Consider the following 23,760-nt stretch of genomic DNA (forward strand, 5'->3'; position numbering starts at 1 on the left):
GGCAGCTTTCTTCTCATTTTATTCAACAGCCTTGTGAAATATTTGCATCGAAATTCCATTGTATGAATTAGGAATTTATTTCATTTTCTCCTTGCTTTCGTACAAAACATCAGTAAATTATTCCATTGCCAACATCATAAAAGGTATGCTCAGTGAAGAAAATCCACTACTATTTACTTCATGATGAAATAAGTCCAACATGCTATAGTTCAGATATCGATTTGTGTGGAATTCAGTGAGTTTTTTTTCAACAGTGTGATGGATAAGAGGCATTTATGATTAGTACTTCATCAAGGCACAATCTATTGTCAACCTGGTATAAAATAGTCCAGTCATTACCTGAACTTAAATATACAAATCTCTCATCAGCAGGAACACTAACTACAGAACTGCTATGTTTACAGCATAATCGATTTTTTGTCACTTGGCAAATCACAAGCAGCAAATATTAGGGTCTGTAGCTGCCAACAAGTTACATGAAAAACGTTTAGTCTTCAAAACTATCTGACGGCATGTTAACCTTCTCACCTAGTTGCTGGACTGCATAAATTCAAGTAAGCTTAGTAAGGCAGGTTATTGCTATTGAATGAGAAATTACACCCATGCACAACATTTGACTTTCAGGTCCTTCCCACTTCACTGATGAACAGCAAAATTTTTATAGCCAGTTCTTAACAAGCATGGAAATCAAAGATTTGCTCTTGCTATGTTCAATCACATTTTGAGTACTCTAAAGTGACTATAGCGATGATACCTGGAGTAGCCAATGTATGACTAACAGACCACTCTGAATTCAGATGACAAAAATGTTAAGAGGCTAGATAGGTAAACAAACATGCCAGTGGGGTTTTAAATCAAAACCACAAGTCTCTTAAATATGTAAGAAAACATTATTGAAGCCTTTATTTACAAAAGCTTTAAAAACAAATACCCTCTTATGCAAATGTCTTTGCAGTTTTTCCTTAAAAGAAAAAGGACCGCCCAGTTACATTGTTGTAACTTTATGAGGATAAAGGAAAACATATTAAAGTACATGGTAGGTATATCAATTTGTACATTAAGATTTACTCCCATTGATTTTCAGTGTAGATGACATGCCAAATGCTGCCATCAGCACTCCATCATTTCAGGATAAGATTTAGCTATTCCATATTAATAAAAGTCTTCCTTCACAATTGCTTTTTATGAGCCTGCTCTGCATGGTCAGGAAAGTACTTCGTGGTTCTTTAATAAAACACCTATAAAATATACTGCTAAGATAGACTCAAAAAATAAACTAGTCTTACAAGCCTTAGGTAACTTTATTAGGTAGAAATAAATTTGTTGTTTTACAACAAATGTCTTGTGTTGCAGCTCCCAAAAAGGACTTATTTTCCTATTTATCTTTGGATCTCTTACTTATATTGTGTTTATCCATTTATGTAGACAATAAATTAATATTTTAAAATAGAAAAGTATTTAGGCTATAACTTATTGAAATGGGAATAAGGAAATGGATCGACAATTTTCAATTATTTTAACTGCAGCATTCCATCTTTCAATTATTCCTTTCAGACACAAGCACAAAAGGACACACATACCTTCCATAAGGCTGCAACGCAGCACCCTTTTCCACCCGTCAGTGCCCTTTAAATATTTGGCTATCAACTTCTATATATTCCACACATTTTAGAAGTCATAGTCCAATAAACCTGAAGGTTGCAACATAGAGGAGAAGGCTGCTATAAAGCTTGCTTCAAATGGAGGAGAATACACAAGGAAGTTCTCCTAATCATACCTCATAAAAACTGCCCAGCAAATTTAGGCCCCATGAAAGAGACTCTCAATTCAAGAAAGTATCCTCGAGAGACTCTTCATGATTCCACCTAGTTGCTTCCATCAGAGAGCTGGCGGGAATATTTGGAAGACAAAACGCCAGTTTTATAGTAGCTGCTAAGATACCTGTAAGTTTGAAGAGATTAGGCAATGACTGTGGCTTTGTTCAATGTATTTGAGACCTGGAAGAAGCAATGCTGGCAGATGAACTCTTTTTCTATGTCAGGAAAGAATATTCAAAACTTCAGATAAAACAGAGGATCTGACTCAGAGTCACTCTTCTAAAGTGCAAATGTGATGGTCCACAATTATGAATAACTAAAATCCCTGTACATCAGAAGGGATTAACATCCAATGGGGAAATTGATTACAATCATCACTTGCCCAGGTTTGAGGGGAAAGGGCCAGGATAATAAACCAATACAAAAGCCAATTAAAGTTTACTAGAAATGTCATTATCATTTTAGCTTCCCTCTTCTATCTACCACACTGTTCCTACACGTGCTTCTGTACAGATGGGCAAGGTACATGGCAACATTTAATCCAGAAATGCCTATATATCAAGGTCAAAGGCCTGGAACAGGAACAGTCAGGTTTAGTACATACAAAGGCAAGAGAAAAGTGTGCTGATAAAGAGGAAAAGAATGCCTTATTGTCCAAGGAATTCAACCAGAGATAAAACCTATGTACAACCATATCGAACTTAGAAAAAGTGCCTTCTCATTTCATGTCATGATTGTTTGTTGGCTTCTTCTTCATATGCATTTCCTGTTCCATTCTGTACATAAGATGACCCAGAACCAAGACCATACAAATGACCACAGTACTTGGCATCATCAATGTGATCTTCAAAGAACATCTGAAGAAAATTTAAAGGACAAATTATTATTCTCCTATTTTTGGAGGCACATACCTGTATCAAAAAAAAATCTTTTCAGATCAAATATAGAATTTAAATAAAATATATCTCCCACAGTTTATATTTCTTGAAGTGTATTGAGAAAAGAATAAGCCACAATCATCACTCTGCCACAAAAAATAAGATCTTAACAAGAGTAACATAATGGATATGAAACAAAAACCAAAACAGGCAAAGACACATCTGTATGGTTTTCTTGCAACTATACAAATTGCTTGTCATTTTATTTCAAGTTTCTTTTTAAAACTTAAAACTTCTCTGTCTTGCCAAGAGCAGCTTAGATGCTGTATTTTGGTATCTCTCCTACTAATGAAGTTATCTCTTGCTTAGCTTTTCAAGATCAATCAAAGATGGACTGTCATTTAGCTGAATAGAAAAATGTAAAAGATCTTATAAATGAGAACTGTCAAAAGCAAAGTAAGTTTTATGAATGAATAGCCTTCTAGAATAACATGTCAGTGGTTTCTATGAAAGCACTTAGTGACAAGATTCTTCAGTGATCTCTCAACTTCAACTATCTCAGAATAGTCCCTACTTCTCATGCTCATGTGCCAAATTGCTGAGAGTTTTCTGTCATCAGGTTTAATCCTCAAATAGTCTGCTTATGAAGCAATGTAGTACTAAGCCCACTAAGACTTTAAAGTTTAGAAGCAACACTTCAAGTTGACCTTGGATGGACCTTGGATAATTTACTATTAATTATAATTTAATTGTAGTTAATTATAATAGTAAATTATAATTTATAATAGTAAATTATAATTTAATTTACCATTATTATTAATCTAATAATTTGGTAGTCCTCAATAATGGTAATTGGGACCAACAAGAGTACTGCTGAGCAATGTGTTATAAAATGCAATTATTACCTGGCCTTGCTGATTTAGGCAGACAGATGCATCAAGTTCTAGTTGCTGTCATAAGGCATATCTCACACAACTGAAGCATGATCATCATTTGCAACCTCCAACCAGTTTCCCCATTGATTTCATTTATCAGAAGTCAATAGTATGAGACACTACAATGTCATAATTGCAAGCAGTTGCCAAGTACCCAAATTGCAATCACATGACTGCTGTGACAGCTGTAACTATGAGGACCCATCTCCTCCTTCAGCACCATCAATATTATCACACACACATACACACACTCCCCTGAAATAAGACTAGGTCTTATTTTCTTATGACCTCCGGAAAACTGGGTAGGGCTTATTTTCGGAGGGTGGTGTCTTAATTCCCCCCTCCTCCGCCCAAATGTGCCGGTATGAGGCAGGGAAACCGAGCTATCCACACGGAACAGCCTCGTAGCAGCCACTCTAGCAACCCCGGCCACCAGGCCACTTCCGCTGTGGAATTGCGACCATAGAAAGGCTGGGAGGCCGAGGGATGCAAACCACATGCCGGCTTATGTATGGTAAGTCGCACCATCCATCCACATGGAAAAGTCTTGCTGCAGCTGCTCCAACAACCCCAGCCACTGGGCCACTTCTGCTATGGCATTGCAGCTGCAGAAAGGCCGGGAGGCCAAGGGATGCACCCCACACACCTCATGTTGACCAAACAAACGGTTGCACCAGCCATCCACATTTTTTTTTACCAGTGTTTATTTTGTCCCAACCCATGTGGCTAGGTGCAGCAAAGAAGAGCTGCCTTTTCTTTGCAAAAAAAAGTCCCTCGTTGGATTGGCAGGAAAATGGGGAGGGGGATTTTCCTGCCTGTCTTCCTTTTCTCAAGTTCAGCACAAAGGAGGACAGGCAAGAAAATCCTCCTCCCCATTTTCCCGCCGATCGTCAAAAAGGCTCCAGCGTATCGCATGATTAAAACGGGCACAAGTCACTTTTGTTTCAGTGTGGTATTTGGAAAGAGGAGCTTGCAAATATCCCAGGCAAGAGCACAGAATCCAAAACCTCCTGCAACAAGAGACTTTTTTTGCAAAGAAAAGACAGCTGGTTTTTGCTGCACCAGGCCGTGTGGGTCAGGACAATATAAATACCAGTTAAAAAAACTGTGGATGGCTGGTGTGACTGTTCAGCCGGTGCAAGGCATGTGCGGTGTCGCTTGGCCTCCCAGCCTTTCTGCGGCACAGCAGACACAGATCGTTAGCTAAGGTTGTTGGAGCAACCGCTGCGAGGCTGTTCCGCATGGATGGATGGATGGTGGTAGGTAAACCAGCATTCAGGGAAGCTCACTCCCACCCACCCCGCCTCATACCGGTTACATGGGTATCCTGAAGGACTCTGTATCGATCTGGAGCTCTGTTATCAGCTGCAGAGGCCTTCAGGAAAGCCTAGCCGGCTGCAGTAGTAGTTCCTGAAGGCCTCTGATAGTGAAAAGGAGGCCAGGGGCAATGCGCACCAGTGAGGTTAGTCAGAGGATGACATCCCCCTGGTGCCTTTTTTTTAGGGTGGCAAAAAAACACACTGCTCAAAAAAATAAAGGGAACACTTAAACAATACAATTTAAGTCCAAGTCAATCACACTTCTGTGAAATCAAACTGTCCACTTAGGTAGCAACACTGATTGACAATCAATTTCACATGCTGTTGTGCAAATGGAATAGACAACAGGTGGAAGGCAGTTAGCAAGACATCCCCAATAAAGGAGTGGTTCTGCAGGTGGTGACCACAGACCACTTCTCAGTTCCTATGCTTTCTGGCTGATGGTTTGGTCACTTTTGAATGCTGGCGGTGCTTTCACTCTAGTGGTAGCCTGAGACGGAGTCTACAACCCACAGAAATGGCTCAGGTAGTGCAGCTCATCCAGGATGGCACATCAATGCGAGCTGTGGCAAGAAGGTTTGCTGTGTCTGTCAGCTTAGTGTCCAGAGAATGGAGGCGCTACCAGGAGACAGGCCAGTACATCAGGAGACGTGGAGGAGGCCGTAGGAGGGCAACAACCCAGCATCAGGACCACTACCTCCGCCTTTGTGCAAGGAGGGACAGGAGGAGCACTGCCAGAGCTCTGCAAAATGACCTCCAGCGGGCCACAAATGTGCATGTGGCTGCTCAAACGGTCAGAAACAGACTCCATGAGGGTGGTATGAGGGCCCAACGTCCACAGGTGGAGGTTGTGCTTACAGCCCAACACCGTGCAGGACATTTGGCATTTGCCAGAAAACACCAAGATTGGCAAATTCGCCACTGGCGCCCTGTGCTCTTCACAGATGTTCACACTGAGCACATGTGACAGACGTGACAGGGTCTGGAGACACCGTGGAGAATGTTCTGCTGCTTGCAACATCCTCCAGCATGACCAGTTTGGCAGTGAGTCAGTAATGGTGTGGGGTGGCATTTCTTTAGGGGGCCGCACAGCCCTCCATGTGGCTACCCCTACCAGCCAGAGGTAGCCTGACTGCCATTAGGTACCAAGATGAGATCCTCAGACCCCTTGTGAGACCATATGCTGGCGGTTGGCCCTGGATTCCTCCTAATGCAAGACAATGCTAGACCTCATGTGGCTGGAGTGTGTCAGCAGTTACTGCAAGACAAAGGCATTGATGCTATGGACTGGCCCACCCGTTCCCCAGACCTGAATCCAATTGAGCACATCTGGGACATCATGTCTCGCTCCATCCACCACATTGCACCACAGAATGTCCAGGAGTTGGGGGATGCTTTAGTCCAGGTGTGGGAGGAGATCCCTCAGGAGACCATCTGCCACCTCATCAGGAGCATGCCCAGGCGTTGTAGGGAGGTCATACAGGCACATGGAGGCCACACACACTACTGAGCCTCATTTTGACTTGTTTTAAGGACATTACATCAAAGTTGGATCAGCCTGTAGTGTTTTTTTCCACTTTAAATTTTAGTGTAACTCCAAATCCAGACCTCCATGGGTTGCTAAATTTGATTTCCACTGATAATTTGTGTGTGCTTTTGTTGTCAGCACATTCAACTATGTAATGAACAACATATTTAATAAGAATATTTCATTCATTCAGATCTAGGACGTCTTATTTTTGTGTTCCCTTTATTTTTTTGAGCAGTGGATATAAGACGGTCTTATTTTCAGGAAAACACTTGTGTGTGTACACACACACACACACACACACACACACACACACACACATTTACCTCTCTCATTTTGAAGAAAGCCATGCCTGTTAGTAGAGAATCAGATCCTGCTTGATGCTGAGGACCTATCCTTTCCAACTCTAATTGCTCAGCAACTTCTTGTAATCCACCCTGAAAAGGAAGATTGCGGTATAATTAGAACAGTTGAAAATATGACAGCAGGCAATGAGAAAACAATTTGAAGATCTACACTTTTAGTTTCAGTCCTAGTCCTAGTCACATGTTCTTTAACACTATAGCAAATTATGACAGCAAAGGCCTTCAGAACTCTTTGTTTATTATCATTCAAGCCTTTCCACCAGGGAAAGGCACTTTTTTCAGTTCTGTTATAATTTTGAATGGTCACTAAACAAACTGTTATAAGTTGAAGATTGCCTGTATACAACAAGCATTTTCAAACCAAAATCCCAACCATCTTCCCACTTTGCTTAGTTATTCACCAAGACAGGAAATGGGGGGGAGGGGATCAAATGTTAAAATATATGCACATATGCATATAAGGGTGAGCAATGGCTGCAATGGCTAAGAGAAGCACTTAATATTTTACTTAATATTTTACTATAGAGTGCCGTAAAGTTTGCACGCGGCAGTGGATATTTAAATTTATATTCCGCCCATCTCACTGTCAAATAACTGGACAGTTTAAACATTATCAAAACAACTTTGGAAACTTGACTTAAATATTCCTGATTTTCCAATTTCATGCTAAACGTGTACAAGTATCTGCAACTTATACTCCTGCTTGCAGAAGTTTGGCTGAATTTTGGATTGTTGAAGCATTACCCTTAAGAGGGTGAAAACCTGAGGCAGGCAGTGCTTGTGAAAAATGAAAATTCTTCAGGCTCTTGAAAAACCCTGGAAAAGGAACTGTGAAAAGATTTCCTGTCACTGATTATACAGCATATCCATGTTTCCCACTTGGAAGATGTAAGGGTACCATATTTTGGGCTGTCTGTTTATAGCAATTAGTAATGGAATTCATTATTCAAACTAATCCCTTTAAAAAAGGATCCCTAATAAAACTGATTAAGTGAAATAATCTAATTAATAGAAAAATAGAATACCTTACACTAAGAAAGGTTTACCTGGGTTAACCTTATTACAAATACTTATTACATACTAGGTTAGACTAGGACAGTCTAATCTTCATCTTGTATATGCATAGTAAAATTAAGCCAGATAAACTTTTCTCAGTGCCTTCTTTCTTTACAACTGTGGCTTATTATAAAAGTTCAAATAATTTATTATCCAGTATGAGCTTTGCATGTAAACACTGGACAAAACTGACAGAAGTCCCTGGTTTTTTGTTTAAACCTTTTACATTTGATGTGGCCAACTTGAGAAACTCCTACTCCCTTCTTCGCATAGCCAGAATTTCAAAATGCCAGCAAGCTGTTAACAGAAAACTGCTTCGTATTTCTCCTTTTAAAAAAATCCACTACCTTTTTAAAAATATATTTAGATCAAGTACTATATGGTTCAAAAATAAACAAAAGATGTGTGAATCTTTAACGATGGGAGCTGTCAAAACATTTTGAAGGATGAGTAAAATTGAGCAAGGCAAACAAAGGAGTTTTCTAAAAAAATATTTTCAATCCTTATGCTAAACAGTAAAACTTTACCAATGAACAATCCTTGCTTGTATAATGTTGCCCTATTTTATTACACATACGTTCATGTTTTTCCACCATGTTTGAACACCAGTGGTGAGAATTAAGAAAGACAATTTTAAATTGAAACCGAAGAACACAGAATATAGGATAAATCAGGGATGATGGAGCTGAAAAGAAACTGTATGTATGTGATAGGCTGAAGAGGAGATAGAATTCTGGAACCCAAAGGCACTGAATAGACCCAGGTATATATCCACTCTCAATTTTTTTAAAATTAATATCCACTGTCTCCAAACAACACATAGCAATAACTATAGATTCACTGAATAATTATGTTTACATCTGGCTCATCAATATTATCACTGGTGACCAGTTATTTGTTAAACCAGTATTTAGCTACATCACAGTCAAAAGTCAATTTATCTCTGACTTCTTTGCTTACAAAAATATGTTAATTCTTTTTATATTAAATCAGCTTTGCTTCAAGTCATCTCAACAGCAGTCGGTATGCAGGACTTTTTCTTTCCTTATGTTTGTAAAAACCACAGCAACAATCATAATACACTTGGCTGTTTGTCCTTCATGTCTCCATTCCAATGTGTACTTATCCTTCAGGTGCCTTGCCTCTAGATACCAAGCTAACAGAACAAGCCAGTTAGTAGCCCAACTGACTTCTATATGGAGAAATGTGACATTAACTTTGTCCTCTATGTTTCAATATGTTCAACACTTCTGATCATACACTGTTAACTGACAACTTGATAAACTGCATGCGTACTCAATTGTAGAATTGCTAAAGAAATGGAATTCAATCAGTGAAAGAGCATTGGATAAAATCTTGAGATGAAAAGGCTCATTTCTCATGACTCATTTCTCTTGGAAATGAAAAACAACTGCTATTACTATCTTTTCTCATCAGTGCTATTTAGCTTCGTCTTGTCATAATAAATAACAAAGAGCTGCAATCTTTTATTTGCCTCTGCTGGTATCTAAGAGAATGCAAGGGCAGAAACGAGACTTGCTAATGGCTGCATCAAAAGTTTCACACTGATATTTCCATACAGCTGTTGTGTGAACTGATTTCATACTTAAATTACAGCCACCTCAAAAGTGTCTCACAAGTCTGAATGCATGGGTCTATAGTATATTTTTATAGATCAGAAGCTGGTTCTATGATTTCTTTCTTAATGTACAAAACCTATAGCTTACTTATTGGATCCACATAACTATTAGTTTTATTAAAAATTACTGGGATACATTAATATCCTTCTCATGGGCATCTTTTTAAGAGGTTCCCATTGCATGGATTTCTCTACAAGAACAGATTCTAAAGATAACTATTTACAACTGCCCATGAGTAAAACAGACAAAATTAATTTGTATATTATTTCTCTATAAAACTCTAAATATAGCAGAAGGAATTACCTTGAGATTTTTGCAACTCTTCATGAGGTACTTCACATCATAAATGACAGGGAAAAATAGCCTCAGTATTTCAAAGAAGTCTAGCTCTTCTTCTGGTAAATTGGAATTTGTCAAGATCTTGATCAGATATCCAAAGTCATAGCCACTGCAAATAATCATAAACAGCAATAAACAGATTTAAGATTAGGAAGGCAAAACATTCCAGATCAACAGAAATTTAACAACCATTTTATATATGCTTTCTCTTCACATGCATTCCTTGTAACATTAAAATCATGGCAATCTACTATTTTATAAGTAGAATTGTGTATATATATTGGATTGATTTGAATATAATTCTGAAGTTACAGAAAACTCTGGTGCTTAAATGTTGCATTGAGCCTGGAAAGAACTCCAAATCTATGCATTAATTCTATTCCTATGCACAAAGAATTTGGGTTTACAGAAAATCATTACCATTATCTCCAAATTGGCAAAACATAATTTCTACTTGCTATCCAAATCAGGTTTGCATACTATAAAATTAAGTTGTTTATTAAATATCCCTCATACATATCTTTACACAAAGCGGGGTCATTCCCACATACATAACTATCAAATATTTATTTTACATCAATGAATATCAATTGTTTAAAGAAATATTTTATAGTGCAGTATTTGTAAATGTGATTCACAGCAAAATTACAAATATAGAGAAAAACCTAACATACTAAAGTATACCTTTACCAAGTGACTATTTCACTTAATCTGATAAAAAACAGTTAAGGCTTTTATGGGGAAAATAGGTTTTTTTAAGATGCTATACCTTATATAGTATTCAAAGATAATACTGTATATTCCTTGATAGTGATTAAAAGTTAATAATAGATTTCTACATACATCCTAAAGAGGATTCAAACTGTTGTAGACAGCTGCCTAGAAAGATTGTAAAATGTAGTCTTTGGAATTGATAGTAATGTATGCAGTTGCAAAATGTATTTGCTCTGATATACGCCTTCAAAGGACATGTCAGAGTTATCATTAAAATAAATATTGTATAGTTAATGGTTCTTAATAATGCTTACATTAACTTCTATAGTTTATCTTAAAAAGTGAATAAGTAATCTTTATATGAAAAAACACTAAAACAATGTTAAGAACTTTGACTATAACCAGCAAGTAAAAATAAGCCTATTTCTATTCTTGATCTGCCTCCTACAAATAGCAGGATGCTTGAAATCAAGATTGACTCAAAATTCCAGCAAACTGAGTAACATTCAGTCCAGTAATTCTGCTTTGATATTAAGCACTGAACAAACTCTAATATTAAAAAGTAGAATTTGCTTAGCATATCATACTAATTTAAAAAAAAAAAAAACTAAAAATCCCTAATAAAGAAGAAATCATTATACCAAATGTTGCTACAAACTATAAGGACACGTTGACTTTCTGGAGGTTAGTAAATAGTGGTTTATATACAGAGAAATCCCATCTACTCATCCATGCATCCCAAATACAAGGGAATCCAAGTCAAAGAGGGAGCAGTACTTACATTTCTTACATGCTTCCTTACATGAGTGTACTAATACCAATTTAATCTGAGAGCTTGAGTGATACACAATCATAGCCTCCAGTCATCTAGAAAAAAGATCTAACCACTGATAAAAGCTTTCCCGTACAACAAAACTCCAGGTGAATATTACCTTCCTAGAGACTTATTTAAGGATAATCCAAAATAACGGGATCCTATCTTAGTTAGATTCTCAATCATAAATTTCACAGATCATCGGCCCAAAGGCTATAATAGAAGCATTATTACAGATAGTGATCAAAATTCAGATGCTTGGCAACTGGTTCATATTTATGACCAAGGTCATGTGATTGCTTTTTGTGACCTTTTGACAAGTAAAGTCAATGGGGAAAACCAGATTCACTTAACAACCAGATTGCTAACTGATCAACTGCAGTGACTCACTTAACAACTGTGGCAAGAAAAGTTTTAAAATGGTACAAAATTCACTTAACAAACATCTTATTTAACAAGAGAAATTTTGGCCTCCATTGTGGTTGTAAGTCAAGGATTACCTGTATTCCACTCTTTAAGAAAGGTAACTAAAACTCTCCCACTAATTATAGGGCAATTAATCTCATGACTTCATAACCTAGTTCTATGACAAGCATGTCCTGCACAAACTGGAAGATTGAGTTGTTAGTACCAATATTCTTGTTGAGAAATAGTTCTAACCCAGTTATTCTACCCTAGATCACTGCTTTATATTGCCCTGTTTGATAAACAAACATGTCAACATTGTAAAGAAATAGTATGTGGCTTTTGAAGTCCTTCCTTCAGTTTTTGGTTCTATTAACTGAAATAAGTTATAGCTAAAACTGAAAGCTCTGAACTATAGCAGACTGCCGGGTTTAGTAATATAGAGACAGGGCCACAGCCTTGAAGCAAATATTTAAAAACTTATATAAACAAAGATAAGTACTCTTTATCTCCTGAGGAGGAATCTAAGAAGAAACTCAGGAGAAGTACAATCACACTTGAAAAATTCTATTACTACAACAGATCCAACTGCACATGCATGCGTATCTCCCGCCAGCCAGCTGATTTTTGGATATCTGCTGTGCATGCATGTGGGGGGGGAGACACTAACATGTGCAAGGGGTGGGGTGCATGCAAGGGGGTCGCATGCATATAGGCACATGGTGTAGGGTCGCACACGCATTGCATTATGGGTGCAGACACACATGCGCGTGCACAGGCACACTTTTTGCACACGATGACAAAAAGGTAAGCCATCACTGCCCTAGAAAAACATCTGGTTCCTTTGCTATCAGAATTCAAGCCTAAGTATTAAGGTTGATGACTCTGGGAATAATGTACTTCTTTTGGTCTTCTTAGACCTCTCAGCAACCTTTGATACCACCAAACATGGTATCTTACTGGATCATTTGAAAGGTCAGAGACTGGAGGCATGATTTACATTCCTTATAACTCTATTTGGGTTTATTAACTGCTGAAATTACCAAATCCAAAGCTTTACATAGTTTTACATTAAAGGAAACATGTATTAGTTTAATATATTCAGTAAAGAGATGACAAAGTTTTATTGTTTTATTCAACCAGAAACTTCTTAAAATTTAGAAGTGGAGATCACAACACTGCAGGATTAGAAAGAATTCTAAAGGATTCATAAATTGTTCCTCATCGCTTTATTTGTTGTATGGACACCCAGCTTGTTACATCTAGCTCCCAAAGTATTTTTATTTTTGGGTTGCTAATTTCACCTAACAATGTTCCCTTTCATCTTATCACAATAATGAATTTTATTCACACCAAATCATCTCCAACTAGAAAAACAATTATTCACATATAGTAACAGTGGCAGCAGTAGATGTACCTACTACTTCCTGCCATCTAGTTTTAGATGAAAGCAATAAAAGCACACCCATTTTCCAGCAAGACAGAAAATGAATCAAACTACAAAAAAGTACTATAATTTTTAAGTGTTTAAAAATTGTCATAAGAGGAGGAGCCAGGATAGCAAAGAGGCAGCAGCCACTGTGAAGAGCTCCTACAAAAGAAGCTTTTTAATTACCTTATCCTTAATCTATTGTTTTAAATACTAGCCTTTTGTTGCCTTATTAGAATTAGAATTCTTTTATTGGCCAGGTGTGATTGGACACACAAGGAATTTGTCTTGGTGCAAATGCTCTCGGTATACATAAAAGAAAAGATACATTCATCAAGAATCATAAGGTACTAATAGTCATAGGGTACAATACGTACTTACTGCAACACTCAACATATAGAAAGAACAAAGAAAACTCTGAGACTTTAGTAATCGTCAAAGGAAAAAGAAGGAAGAGACATTGTACATTTCCCACAACAAAGCTACAGCCAACCCCAGAAAACAGCTGAAAGTTGAAGTTATCTAACAAGCAGGGAACCAATTCCTATAAGTAAATCTATTCTCCCAAACCCTTCCAATGGGAATGATGCTTTAGAGTGGAATTAACAAGCAGAGATTGAAAGCCACTAGCTTACACGTCTCTCCTCTTTTATGGAAGAGGACTCTCCCAGCTCCAAACATACTGCTGCAATTTGCCTGGCAGCTAGAGGCAGAAGAAGGGTGTGAATAGTAACTAATCTGATAAACCGGAAGAACAAAAACATAATTGACTTCCTAACCATACAAAGCCTGCTAACACACTAAGACAGGGGTCCCCCAACTTGGCAACTTTAAGACTTGTGGACTTAGCTGGCTGAGGAATTTCGGGAGTTGAAGTCCACAAGTCTTAAAGTTGCCAAGTTTGGAGGCCTTTGAACTAAGAATTCCATTTTTTAGTTGTACACAGTTAAAATAAAAGTGGAGACTTTAGAAGACATCTTCGTAAAACGTATTGAAAACCGGTCAAATGGCAACACAGGTCTATCTGCTGTACAATGTATATTTTCTATCTGTGAAGATTCTCAGTCATCCAGGCCATAGATGTCTCAAAAGTGCTTTTTTCTTCAAAAGGCAACTGAACTGTTTTTCCAGGAGGAGGAGGAGGAGGAGGAGGAGGAGGAGGAGGAGGAGGAGGAGGAGGAGGAGGAGGAGGAGGAGGAGGAGGAGAGAAGTCCAATTACCCCTTGAAGAAAAAAAACACCTTTGAGAAAAATTTTCTATCATTTCTCTAACAGTATTTTGAACCCCACACAATAACAATTCTCCATCAACAGCTATATGATCAACACCTTAAAAATCAATCGAATTCCAATTGTTCAAAACAGAATTTAAACTCAACTAATGGTGGTGAAGCACTCTTCCCTCACTGGAATACTGTATTAAAGACAAATTGCACAATACATATTTTGGGCACTCCCAGATAAGAACATTTGCTACAAACCATTTTCATTTCAAAGCACCTGGATTCCTGAAATGTTCAAACCTGTGTATCAGAATGGCTTGATAGCCCATCTACACTATCATGAACAAGATGATTCATTTTAAGGCAAATCTCTGCTATTAATCTGTTCCAGAAAACATTCCAATATTTGTGCCTGCCAAAACCAACCTTTAGCAGCTTTCTTCTCAACAACCCAACTAATGTAATAATTAACATGTTTATAAATTAATCTACTATTCAATTTTCCTAGTTAAGAATTGTGAAGTGGATCTTACAATATACGACACAAGATTGTTCTCAATGACTCAGATCTTGAGTGTATGCCTACACTGTCCTCTAAGCTTCAATTCATATAATTCAAACATCAGTCTCAACCATTTTAAGGGACCATGCCTCTACTGATGGGGAGAGGGACCCTAGGAGGTTGAAAAAAAAACAAAAGAACTAGAATATTGGAACCAGATAAGAAAATAGGTTCATGCAGCAAAGTTTAATTTTCCAATATTTGGCATTACAATTAAGATAAAAGTTTCATATTTTCCCTACCAGCATTATCAAAGAGTCTTCAGAGCTGTACTGAATTTGGACTTTCCAACGATGTTAATCAACTAATTCCAGTTTCCATTTACCTGCTAACCGTACACACACAAGGGCAGATATATGTGGCTGTTCCTTCCTCTGACCTGGGAAACTGTCAAAGCAAAATAGAAAAATACAGTGCTCCCTCTCTACATGACTGACACTTTAGTACCTCAAGTTAAGATACAGATTATTTGTTGCCACTGGAGCCAAAGCGTAAACTGAAGAGGTAAGTTTAAAGCAGCAAAGTCTTTACAAAATGATCTAGAATTCATCCAGCCTAATACTTCAGGTTAATAAACAGAAACCATTATTTGGTCTTAAAGTTTCATTAAAAGAAAAAGAAAACAAGTAAGCAAGCGATAGTTCTGTATGCTGTGGTTACCTATGAAATGAAAGCCACTTGACTCCTTCACAGAGCACAACACCCGAAGTCATAAGAAGTTCAGCGAAGTACTGAGTTTCAATTCCTTCCTCCTCATGTTTTTTGAACTGGATTCCAGATGTTGTTAATAGCTCTATAGAATCCTGGGCATACATGTCCTCTCTAGAAGAAGCATTATTAAAAAATAATCACTATTGTTAATAGAGTTGTCAAAAGAATTTTAAATGAATTACCAGCACAAAGCCTATATTATTGATAATAAATCATCCTTGTAAAAGAGTTTTGCAGAGAGAGAGAGAGCTCTCCCCCCAAGTAGCAGAACTGTTAAACAAGACATATTGTGATACTAAATACATGCTATTCATTAAAGAAAATTCCTGTCTACACAACACTGATAATTTGACTGCAAACGCCCATTCACTTCCTACAAACTATTTACTCCTAATGTCGGCAGGAAGCAAATTTGGGCTTTGAGTGTAACATTGCTCCAACAGAACTTATGTCATCATGAAAGATGATTCTTTAACCAGTAACAGGGATCTTTGTTCATTACTATTTTATAGCCTTCATGTAGACTGTGGGCTTGTTGGAAATAATCATGCAGGTGAGCACGTATTTGGCCTGATCTTTACTTTGAAGCAGATGAGGTATGAATATGTGTGATAGTGATATTACTACTCTGATCAGACCACTTCCATGTCAAACTGGACATATCATAGATGCCCCAGGCTTCTGTAAAGAGCAGGACTCTTTGGCAGGCAGGTTTCATGACAACCTGGCTGATCACCAGAACATGGAGACAACTGAAGTGTGGTGTGAACTTATTTCTGTGGGGCCTTTGCCCAACTGCAAATCACAAGCAGCTCCTTGACTGATTGAAGAGCTGAGGGAAATGAAGCTATTGATAGAATGCCACTGTGAAAAGCCAGAAGACAATGTGAGCACTGATAAAGAGTTCAGATTCAAACCAACACAAAATCTATTTTGTTCACAAATCACTCCCCCAAAACACTGCCTATTAATTAATTAAACAAATACATTTATTTTATTTATAATTTCTATGCCAGGCATCTTGCCAAGACATCTAAGAATACAAGTAGCCCTAAACATACAACCACAATTGAGTCCAAAATTTCTGTTGAGACATTTGTTAAATGAATTTTGCCCCATTTTACGACCTTTCTTGCCCCAGTTATTAAGTGAATCACTGCAGTTTAGTGGCACAGTTGATATGTGAATCTGGTTTCTCCATTGACTTTGCTTGTCTGAAGGTCACAAAAGGGGATCACATGACCCCAGGACACTGCAACTATAAGAACCAGTAGCTAAGTGTCCGAATTTTGATCACCTGACCTCAGGGATGCTACAACGGTTATAAATGGTTATAAATAAATAAGTCACTTTTTTCAATGCTGTTATAACTTACAACAGTCGCTAAATGAACTGTTGTAAGTTGAGGACTACCTGTAGTCCTCTTAAAGAGTAATTCCGAACCTTCTGGAAAAAGATGGGTGGGACAAAGTGCCTGTAGACACGCTGAATAAATGTGGCACATAAAGTCACTCATATCCACTCTAAGAAGGTTCCCAGACAGATAAAATTCAGAGTGATGAACGAAGCAAAGACTTGAGATATTATCTGTATTAGCTTTAGCTTGTAAACTCCAAGGAAATGATCAGAATTCCCCATGGTATGAATCCTGCTATCTGTGGATTAGATCCACATACTTCCTGTTTCCTTTGGGTGGTAGGGGAAGGCAAGGAGGCATAAACAGTTAGATCTGTGAGACCAATGACTCTTTAGGGAGGAAGTAATATCACCTGCCTTAAAGGAGACAGTAGTGTGCCCTACTAAAGAAGTCCTGACTGAATCCAGCTGTTTTTAACAACTTTTCCCCAGCTTCCAACCTACTATTTAAAACAAACATTTTGAGAAAGTGGTGAAGAACTACCAGCAGAGGATCTTGTGCATAATCCACATTATTTGTACTCCTGGAATTTAGGAATATTCATGGAATAGAAACAACCGTGATCACTCTTGTCAATTATATTTGTCAAGATTTGGAGGAGAGGACTGCAGCCCTCTCAATGGAATTTAGTACCATGACCCATAGTGAGTGAATGCTTCTACTTTATAACTGTGGGGGAGCAGCACTTCAATCCCTTGTTGCTCCAATGTGCCACAGAGCTTAGAGTTCTTACCTATATTAATTAACATCCGGATGAGGCATCAGCAGCATACCACCTCTGCTAAGTGACATGGAAAAAGCCTGACCTGCCTAAAAGCTTTCATGGTCTGAATGGGGCAAAGTAAGTTCAGATTAAATCCTATGAAGTATTCATCTCGCTCAACAAAATATTACGGCAATTCAGTATCATCAGTTATAGCAGTTACTCTATATAGTTGCTGTAGGAGTTGGTTCATAAGCAGGAAGCAGACTAGACTTAGCCAGCAAGCAGAAACCATAGAGGAATATGTGTTACAACTCCACTATGCGCCATTTGCAGTCTACCTTGACAAGGAGAGCCTGATGATGGAACTCAGGCCTTGATCACTCTACAGCTGGATCGCTAAACTTCTGAAACATATTTTTTTTTTGTAAGATAGCCTTTGGTGATCACCCAAAAGATGCAGTTGACCAGAATGTAGCAGTCAGACTGCTAGTGGGCCAATCCACTTTTGAAGCTGGATTAGCTAGTAACAATTGTCTGGGTTCAATTCAAAGAGCTTCTTGATAAACTAAATTTAAACTAAATTCAGCTAATATCAGTAACTTTCATCTAGAACTGCACAAATTAACTTATGAAGCAAACTTTTCTTATTGCTTCCCCCTTCCTGTAAATCCTAACACCCATAAGAAACCAAATTAAAATGATCCATAAAATCTTATAAAGAACAAAAAAACTGGAGAATACAAATTTTGGCCACATGAGGAGGAAGTCAGCTAATCTTGGGCAAAGGCTCCAATTTTGGCTGATTTCCTTCTGACCTCAGCTCATTCTAGAGACAATAAAGCTAGTGGATGACAAAACCTCAATATGTGGGCATTCTTACATTCATACTTGATATAAACCAATCAATTGAAAGTTAAAGAATGTAGACAAAGGACGTAACCCTAGCTATCTCAACTAGGCTTCCAACAGAGGTTTTTTAAATAATATTAATAATAAATCTGACTTTGAACATTATATGAGTTTTAAGAACTTGAACAAGTTTAATTTATATAGGTATAATTTATCATACTTCCTGTATTTTCTGCAGAAAAACTAGTTATTCAAATTATTCAATTTTAAAATACTCTACACACTTAAAGACACACAACCAAGTTCCAGAACTTACGTTAAATTAAATTTAAAATTAAATTGCCATGTTGAAGTTCCTGGAGGGTATTCACCTTGCTCATTCATGAATGTCAACCCTAACTGGATTATTTTAAGTAAATCTACATTACAGCGGAGTAGCTGATATTGATAGTCCGCATTGCTTCTGAATTCTCCAATAGGTCGTGCAACTACACCAGGGAATTCTGTATCCTGAAAAGCATAAATGTGAAAGACAAAATGGAAAGTATTAGAAGAGCAATACAACTCACCACTTTTTATAGCTAGATGCTTTAAATGTTCTGTATACTTTTCTTGATATAAAAGACTAAACATGGAACTGAATTACTGTCTTGCAGTTAACTCAGGCATTATGGGTAAACCCATGAGCTATCCAAAGAAGCCTATTTATTAATCTAATTATTCAATATTAGTTTATTTTATTAACATACCAAATAGAGCTAGGAACTGTATATACAATATATGTCCATGTTCCTATGCAGAACTAATTTTTATTAATTACTTTCATTTTTTTCCAATGAAATCAGTAATGGGAGAAAGTTTGTTCTAGTGGTTAAGACATCCAGCTAGAAAGTGGGAGACTGTGAATTCTAGTCTACCACCTTAGCTGGGTGACTTGGGTCAGTCACTCACTTTCAGCCCAACTCACCTCACAAGGTTGTTGTTGTGGGGAAATAAGGAGGAAGGTGTGTTGGATATATTCACAGCCTTGAGTTATTTGTAAAAATAATAAAGGGAGGATATACTGTATATAAATAAATAAAATGGAAATCTTTTGTTATTTTTGAAGAAATGCATTATTTCCTTTACGTTTTTCTTTTACAAATCATTTACACTGCCTCTGTAACCAAGGAAGAATACAGATAATCCCAATATCTTACCATGGCAACATAGTTAAACTTCCGTATAACCTGACGAATTTTCTTCATCTCTTCATCCAGGTTACAAGCCCACACTTCACAGATTCTTTGGCTGTGATCTACTGTGGCTGCTGGCATAATTAGGAGGTTTCAGATACCAGGCATCAAAAAGGTACACTTGATGAAAAGTTGATTTCATAAAACAAGTTTAAATTTTATACCTAAAACAGCAAGACCAGAAATGAATAATTTTAATGAATTTATAAACATAAACAAAATTATCAAAAAGTACATGACCACTCAGCACACTATAGCACAACCAGCACAGGTGATGAAAAGGATAACACTGCAACACCTCAAAAACATCTTAAAAACAATTCCATAATTTCACAACACATTGGCCGATTTAACCATAGTTTGAGTATTTAGACCAAGCTAAATTCCAAAACACTAGACAATTCCTAAATTCAGACAAATCAACCAACAGGCGCAAAAAGATAAGCAATATTTACATACCATTCAAAAGACACAATAAAAAAGCTAAAGAGCAAACAAATAACAAAAATACTCCAACCTCCCCAACAGCACACCAAAGCAAGATGTAAACAATATCCTATTCAAGAAACTACCATCTCAGATAAACAATCAAGCTGTGAACAAAAGCCTAATCAAGAAACTACTAAGAAGAAAAAACATCTCTACCAACACATACAGTAGCTACTGCATATAAACTAAGAGCAAACCAAAATCCATTCTAAACACTTAAGATATTATTTACTCTAGTAAAAAAACAACCACAAGCAAACAACTAATCTCAAACAGCAGCAAAGACTCCACAAAATTCAACTACAGTATATATACAAGAAATATATAGAGAGAGGGAGTGGAATATATAAAGGCAGAGAAAAAAATATACATAAACCAGCTTATACAATTCCGTTAACTAAGACTATCTCATTTGCAATCTTCAGAAGTTAAAAAAAAAAAACTTAAGACGAACTATTTGTTAGATGAATATCCAGCTTGCAAATCTGTACAGTAGAAACTTCTTCAATAAATAACTTCCAGAGCTTAATAAAACCTAATAGGATATATAGAACAATATTATGATTCTTCACAGACTCCATAATGAAATAACAGTACTTTAGTATATTATACACACCATTTATTCATATTAATTTTGAAGTAAATCATTTTATTTCAATTAATAGTCATGCTAATATGCAGATATCAATTTACTTTCAACTGTTATTTCTGTGGGATTTGTTTAGCATATTTTGGATGGCAACTTTGAATAACTTCAATTAAATTCAATAAAACAATCATTATTTGCAGTCTTAAGACATTTTAGTTTAGCTACATTTTTGTAATCAGCAGTAATAAAGTTTAGTATTTATATTGACTACTAATGTAAAACAAAAGATGTCAATTGATCAAGAACAAATAAGCAATTAATGTAAAAATAAGAGCTCTATATCCTGCTGCCAAAAAATATGCTTATTTCTTGGGTATGCCTGAAGAAAATTATAAATAATTATAAATTATAAGTATTGTTCCACACTTACTTCTCCTGCAATCTAGGAATGTTTTTTATTGCTAAAGACTAAGAATTTAAACATTGTTCTTTATATATTTAAACAGTGTCCTCCATTTGAAGCAGAAAGCAATCTGACATGAAACACTTACATTTCTAGACTGTAATACCCCCTAAATGTTTACAGCACTTAGTAATTCACCAATTGATTTGGACCTTAAAATTCTTGTCCTCTGACACAGCTTGCTAGGAAATGGAAGCTCTAATTCAGATCATTTGGAGAATGCCCGACTGCTATGCCCTGTTTTAAGGCATAGAACATCATCATCATCATCAAGGCAATGAACAAATATATAGAGCTAACCATTCCTAGGCAAGCTAAATTTTCTTGGTCTGGTTTAGAGTGTAGCCACAGAAAATGTTAAGAAAATTAGAGAAATATCTATCATGTTACTTATGCAAACCTAGATAGCCCTTGACCAACAACCACAATGGAGCCTGCCCATTATGGTAAAACATCATGATTGACGAGAAGTGCCCACATGATCACCTCACTTAAGATGACCCATTCCTGGTCTTCCTGATACAGTTAAGTGGAGCACGGGTTGTCTCGGAGACCATCGGGAAGGCCCTGGGATGCCTAGCACAGGTTCCTGCACCAGGAGTCCCTCACACTTTTCTTCAGGCCTGCAGGGACAAGGCAGTGGGGACAACTCCCTATGGTCAGTCATAAGAGCAAGCAACTGTGGAAGTGCTGCAATGGCTATAACTTTGGAACTGGATTGTAAGTAGTTTATGGAGGGGAGGTTGCCGTAAGTCGAGGACTACCTGTATAACAATCTGATCAGATACAACTGTAACACTGTTGATATGTCACCAATGCCCAGATGTCACTAAAGTAACCTAGATTATCCATTGTCATTATAAAGAGTTTTTAAGTTTAATTATCTGTATCAAATTAATCATCCATTCCTAACCTTATACCCTGCAGATTAGGCTATTTCACAACTAATGGTTGCAGATAACAAGAAATCATCTTAAAGACATCAATAAGCATAAAACATAAAATGACTTGTTGCACAATCAGCGAGATGTTCAGACTGGATTTGGCATTTTTGTCTACCTATCAAGTCCTTTCTAAGGACCTTGAATGCTTGATGTTACAGGTATTGTCGCAGGATGTAAGCTGTTATTAGAGTAGAATAAATCATCTGGAAGACTTATGGTTGGAAAAAGCTTGATACAACATTTCTTGCCCAAATCCAACAGTGAATAATAGTTTTAGCTGTTCTTTTCAATACCTTCCTTTCTATTCTCATCCTTTCACTGAAAAGGTAAAAATCCAGCAGCCTCACTTTGCTCTTCATGCTTCTGCCCCAAGGGGTCAGGGGTCTCCAAGACACATTGACCCTTGCATGTTTCAAATAGCCATTGCTTCCTATAATAGTAATAGAACAAGCGATAATAACCTGAACCTTTGATAGTCCCATATAGTCCATCCACTTGGGGAATCCCGACTTAAGAACGAACTCCCTGTCAGCACTGATGATGTTACCTAGTTTGGGTAATGAAAGTTCTGTTAAGAAAACAATCAAGCTCAGAGAGCACCGAGGACCCCTCAATCGTGTCTTGGACAGAAGCATGTATTCAGCTCTGTATACCAGAACGCACACCTTGGCTATTGCTGAAAGATAATAAAGACAGGTCTTTGCAATGACCAGAAACAAAAGACAAGTCAACGGCATCTAACTGTTATATTTTCCCGCGCCCCCTTTTTTTAAAAAAAAAAAAATTGGGGGGGAGTTGGAGGGAACTTCGGAAAAGGGAGCGGCAGACGTTGCCCTAGGCAGATCTGTTCAAGGTGAGGCAAGAGACACCTCTAGCTTTACTGTCTCGAAAAGGAAGGAAGGCAGGCTTGGATCGCACAGGATGAAGGTAAAGCAAAGGTGAGAAAGGAGACTTCCCAGAGCCAGCCGCGGTTCGTTCTCTTCTGACTCCTCCTCTCCCCCCCCCCCACATATTACGGAAAGAAAAGTTCGCCCGTCGGATCGCGCGCGCTTCCACTTTACTGTCCCGACCGCCTGCGTCTCCACACCCCATACACGCCCACCCACCCACCCACCCACAGGAGAAGCGCTGTCGCCGCTGCTCCTCACGAGCTTTCCTAATGAAAGAAGAAGCGGTTACTCACGCGAGGGGTGGAGAAAGAGTCGAGCGGGGACCTGGCGGCGGAGGCAGCCCCGACGCGGCGAGGGAGAGCCAGAAAGCGCGGAAAACCACTCGCGCGGCTTCCCCACAACCTCCCAGCGCACAAAGCCATTACATCATCAGCGCGCGCCGCG

General features: G+C 37.8%; 1 protein-coding gene across 5 annotated transcripts; it reads right to left on the reverse strand.

The window, feature by feature from the left end:
* Positions 1-23,747, reverse strand: CNOT7 (CCR4-NOT transcription complex subunit 7). 5 transcript variants are annotated; one of them, XM_087936221.1, is made up of 8 exons: positions 23,610-23,747; positions 19,906-20,105; positions 19,674-19,769; positions 19,023-19,216; positions 15,684-15,845; positions 9,842-9,986; positions 6,804-6,914; positions 1-2,674 (listed from the first exon to the last, which is right to left on the reverse strand). In XM_087936221.1, exons 2-8 carry the CDS (start codon positions 20,020-20,022, stop codon positions 2,546-2,548), a joined length of 954 nt encoding a protein of 317 aa, XP_087792347.1. In that variant the 5' UTR covers positions 20,023-20,105; positions 23,610-23,747; the 3' UTR covers positions 1-2,545. The 5 variants fall into 5 exon arrangements, with proteins under 5 accessions (XP_087792347.1, XP_087792349.1, XP_026553732.1 ...); XM_087936223.1 differs by lacking the exon at positions 19,674-19,769 and having other exon boundaries at positions 19,078-19,216; XM_026697947.2 differs by lacking the exon at positions 19,674-19,769.
* Between the last annotated feature and the right edge of the window lie 13 nt (positions 23,748-23,760).

This window comes from Pseudonaja textilis, chromosome 6 (assembly GCF_049901715.1).
Source record: "Pseudonaja textilis isolate UNSWEBS1 chromosome 6, rPseTex1.2, whole genome shotgun sequence".
Taxonomy (NCBI): domain Eukaryota; kingdom Metazoa; phylum Chordata; class Lepidosauria; order Squamata; family Elapidae; genus Pseudonaja; species Pseudonaja textilis.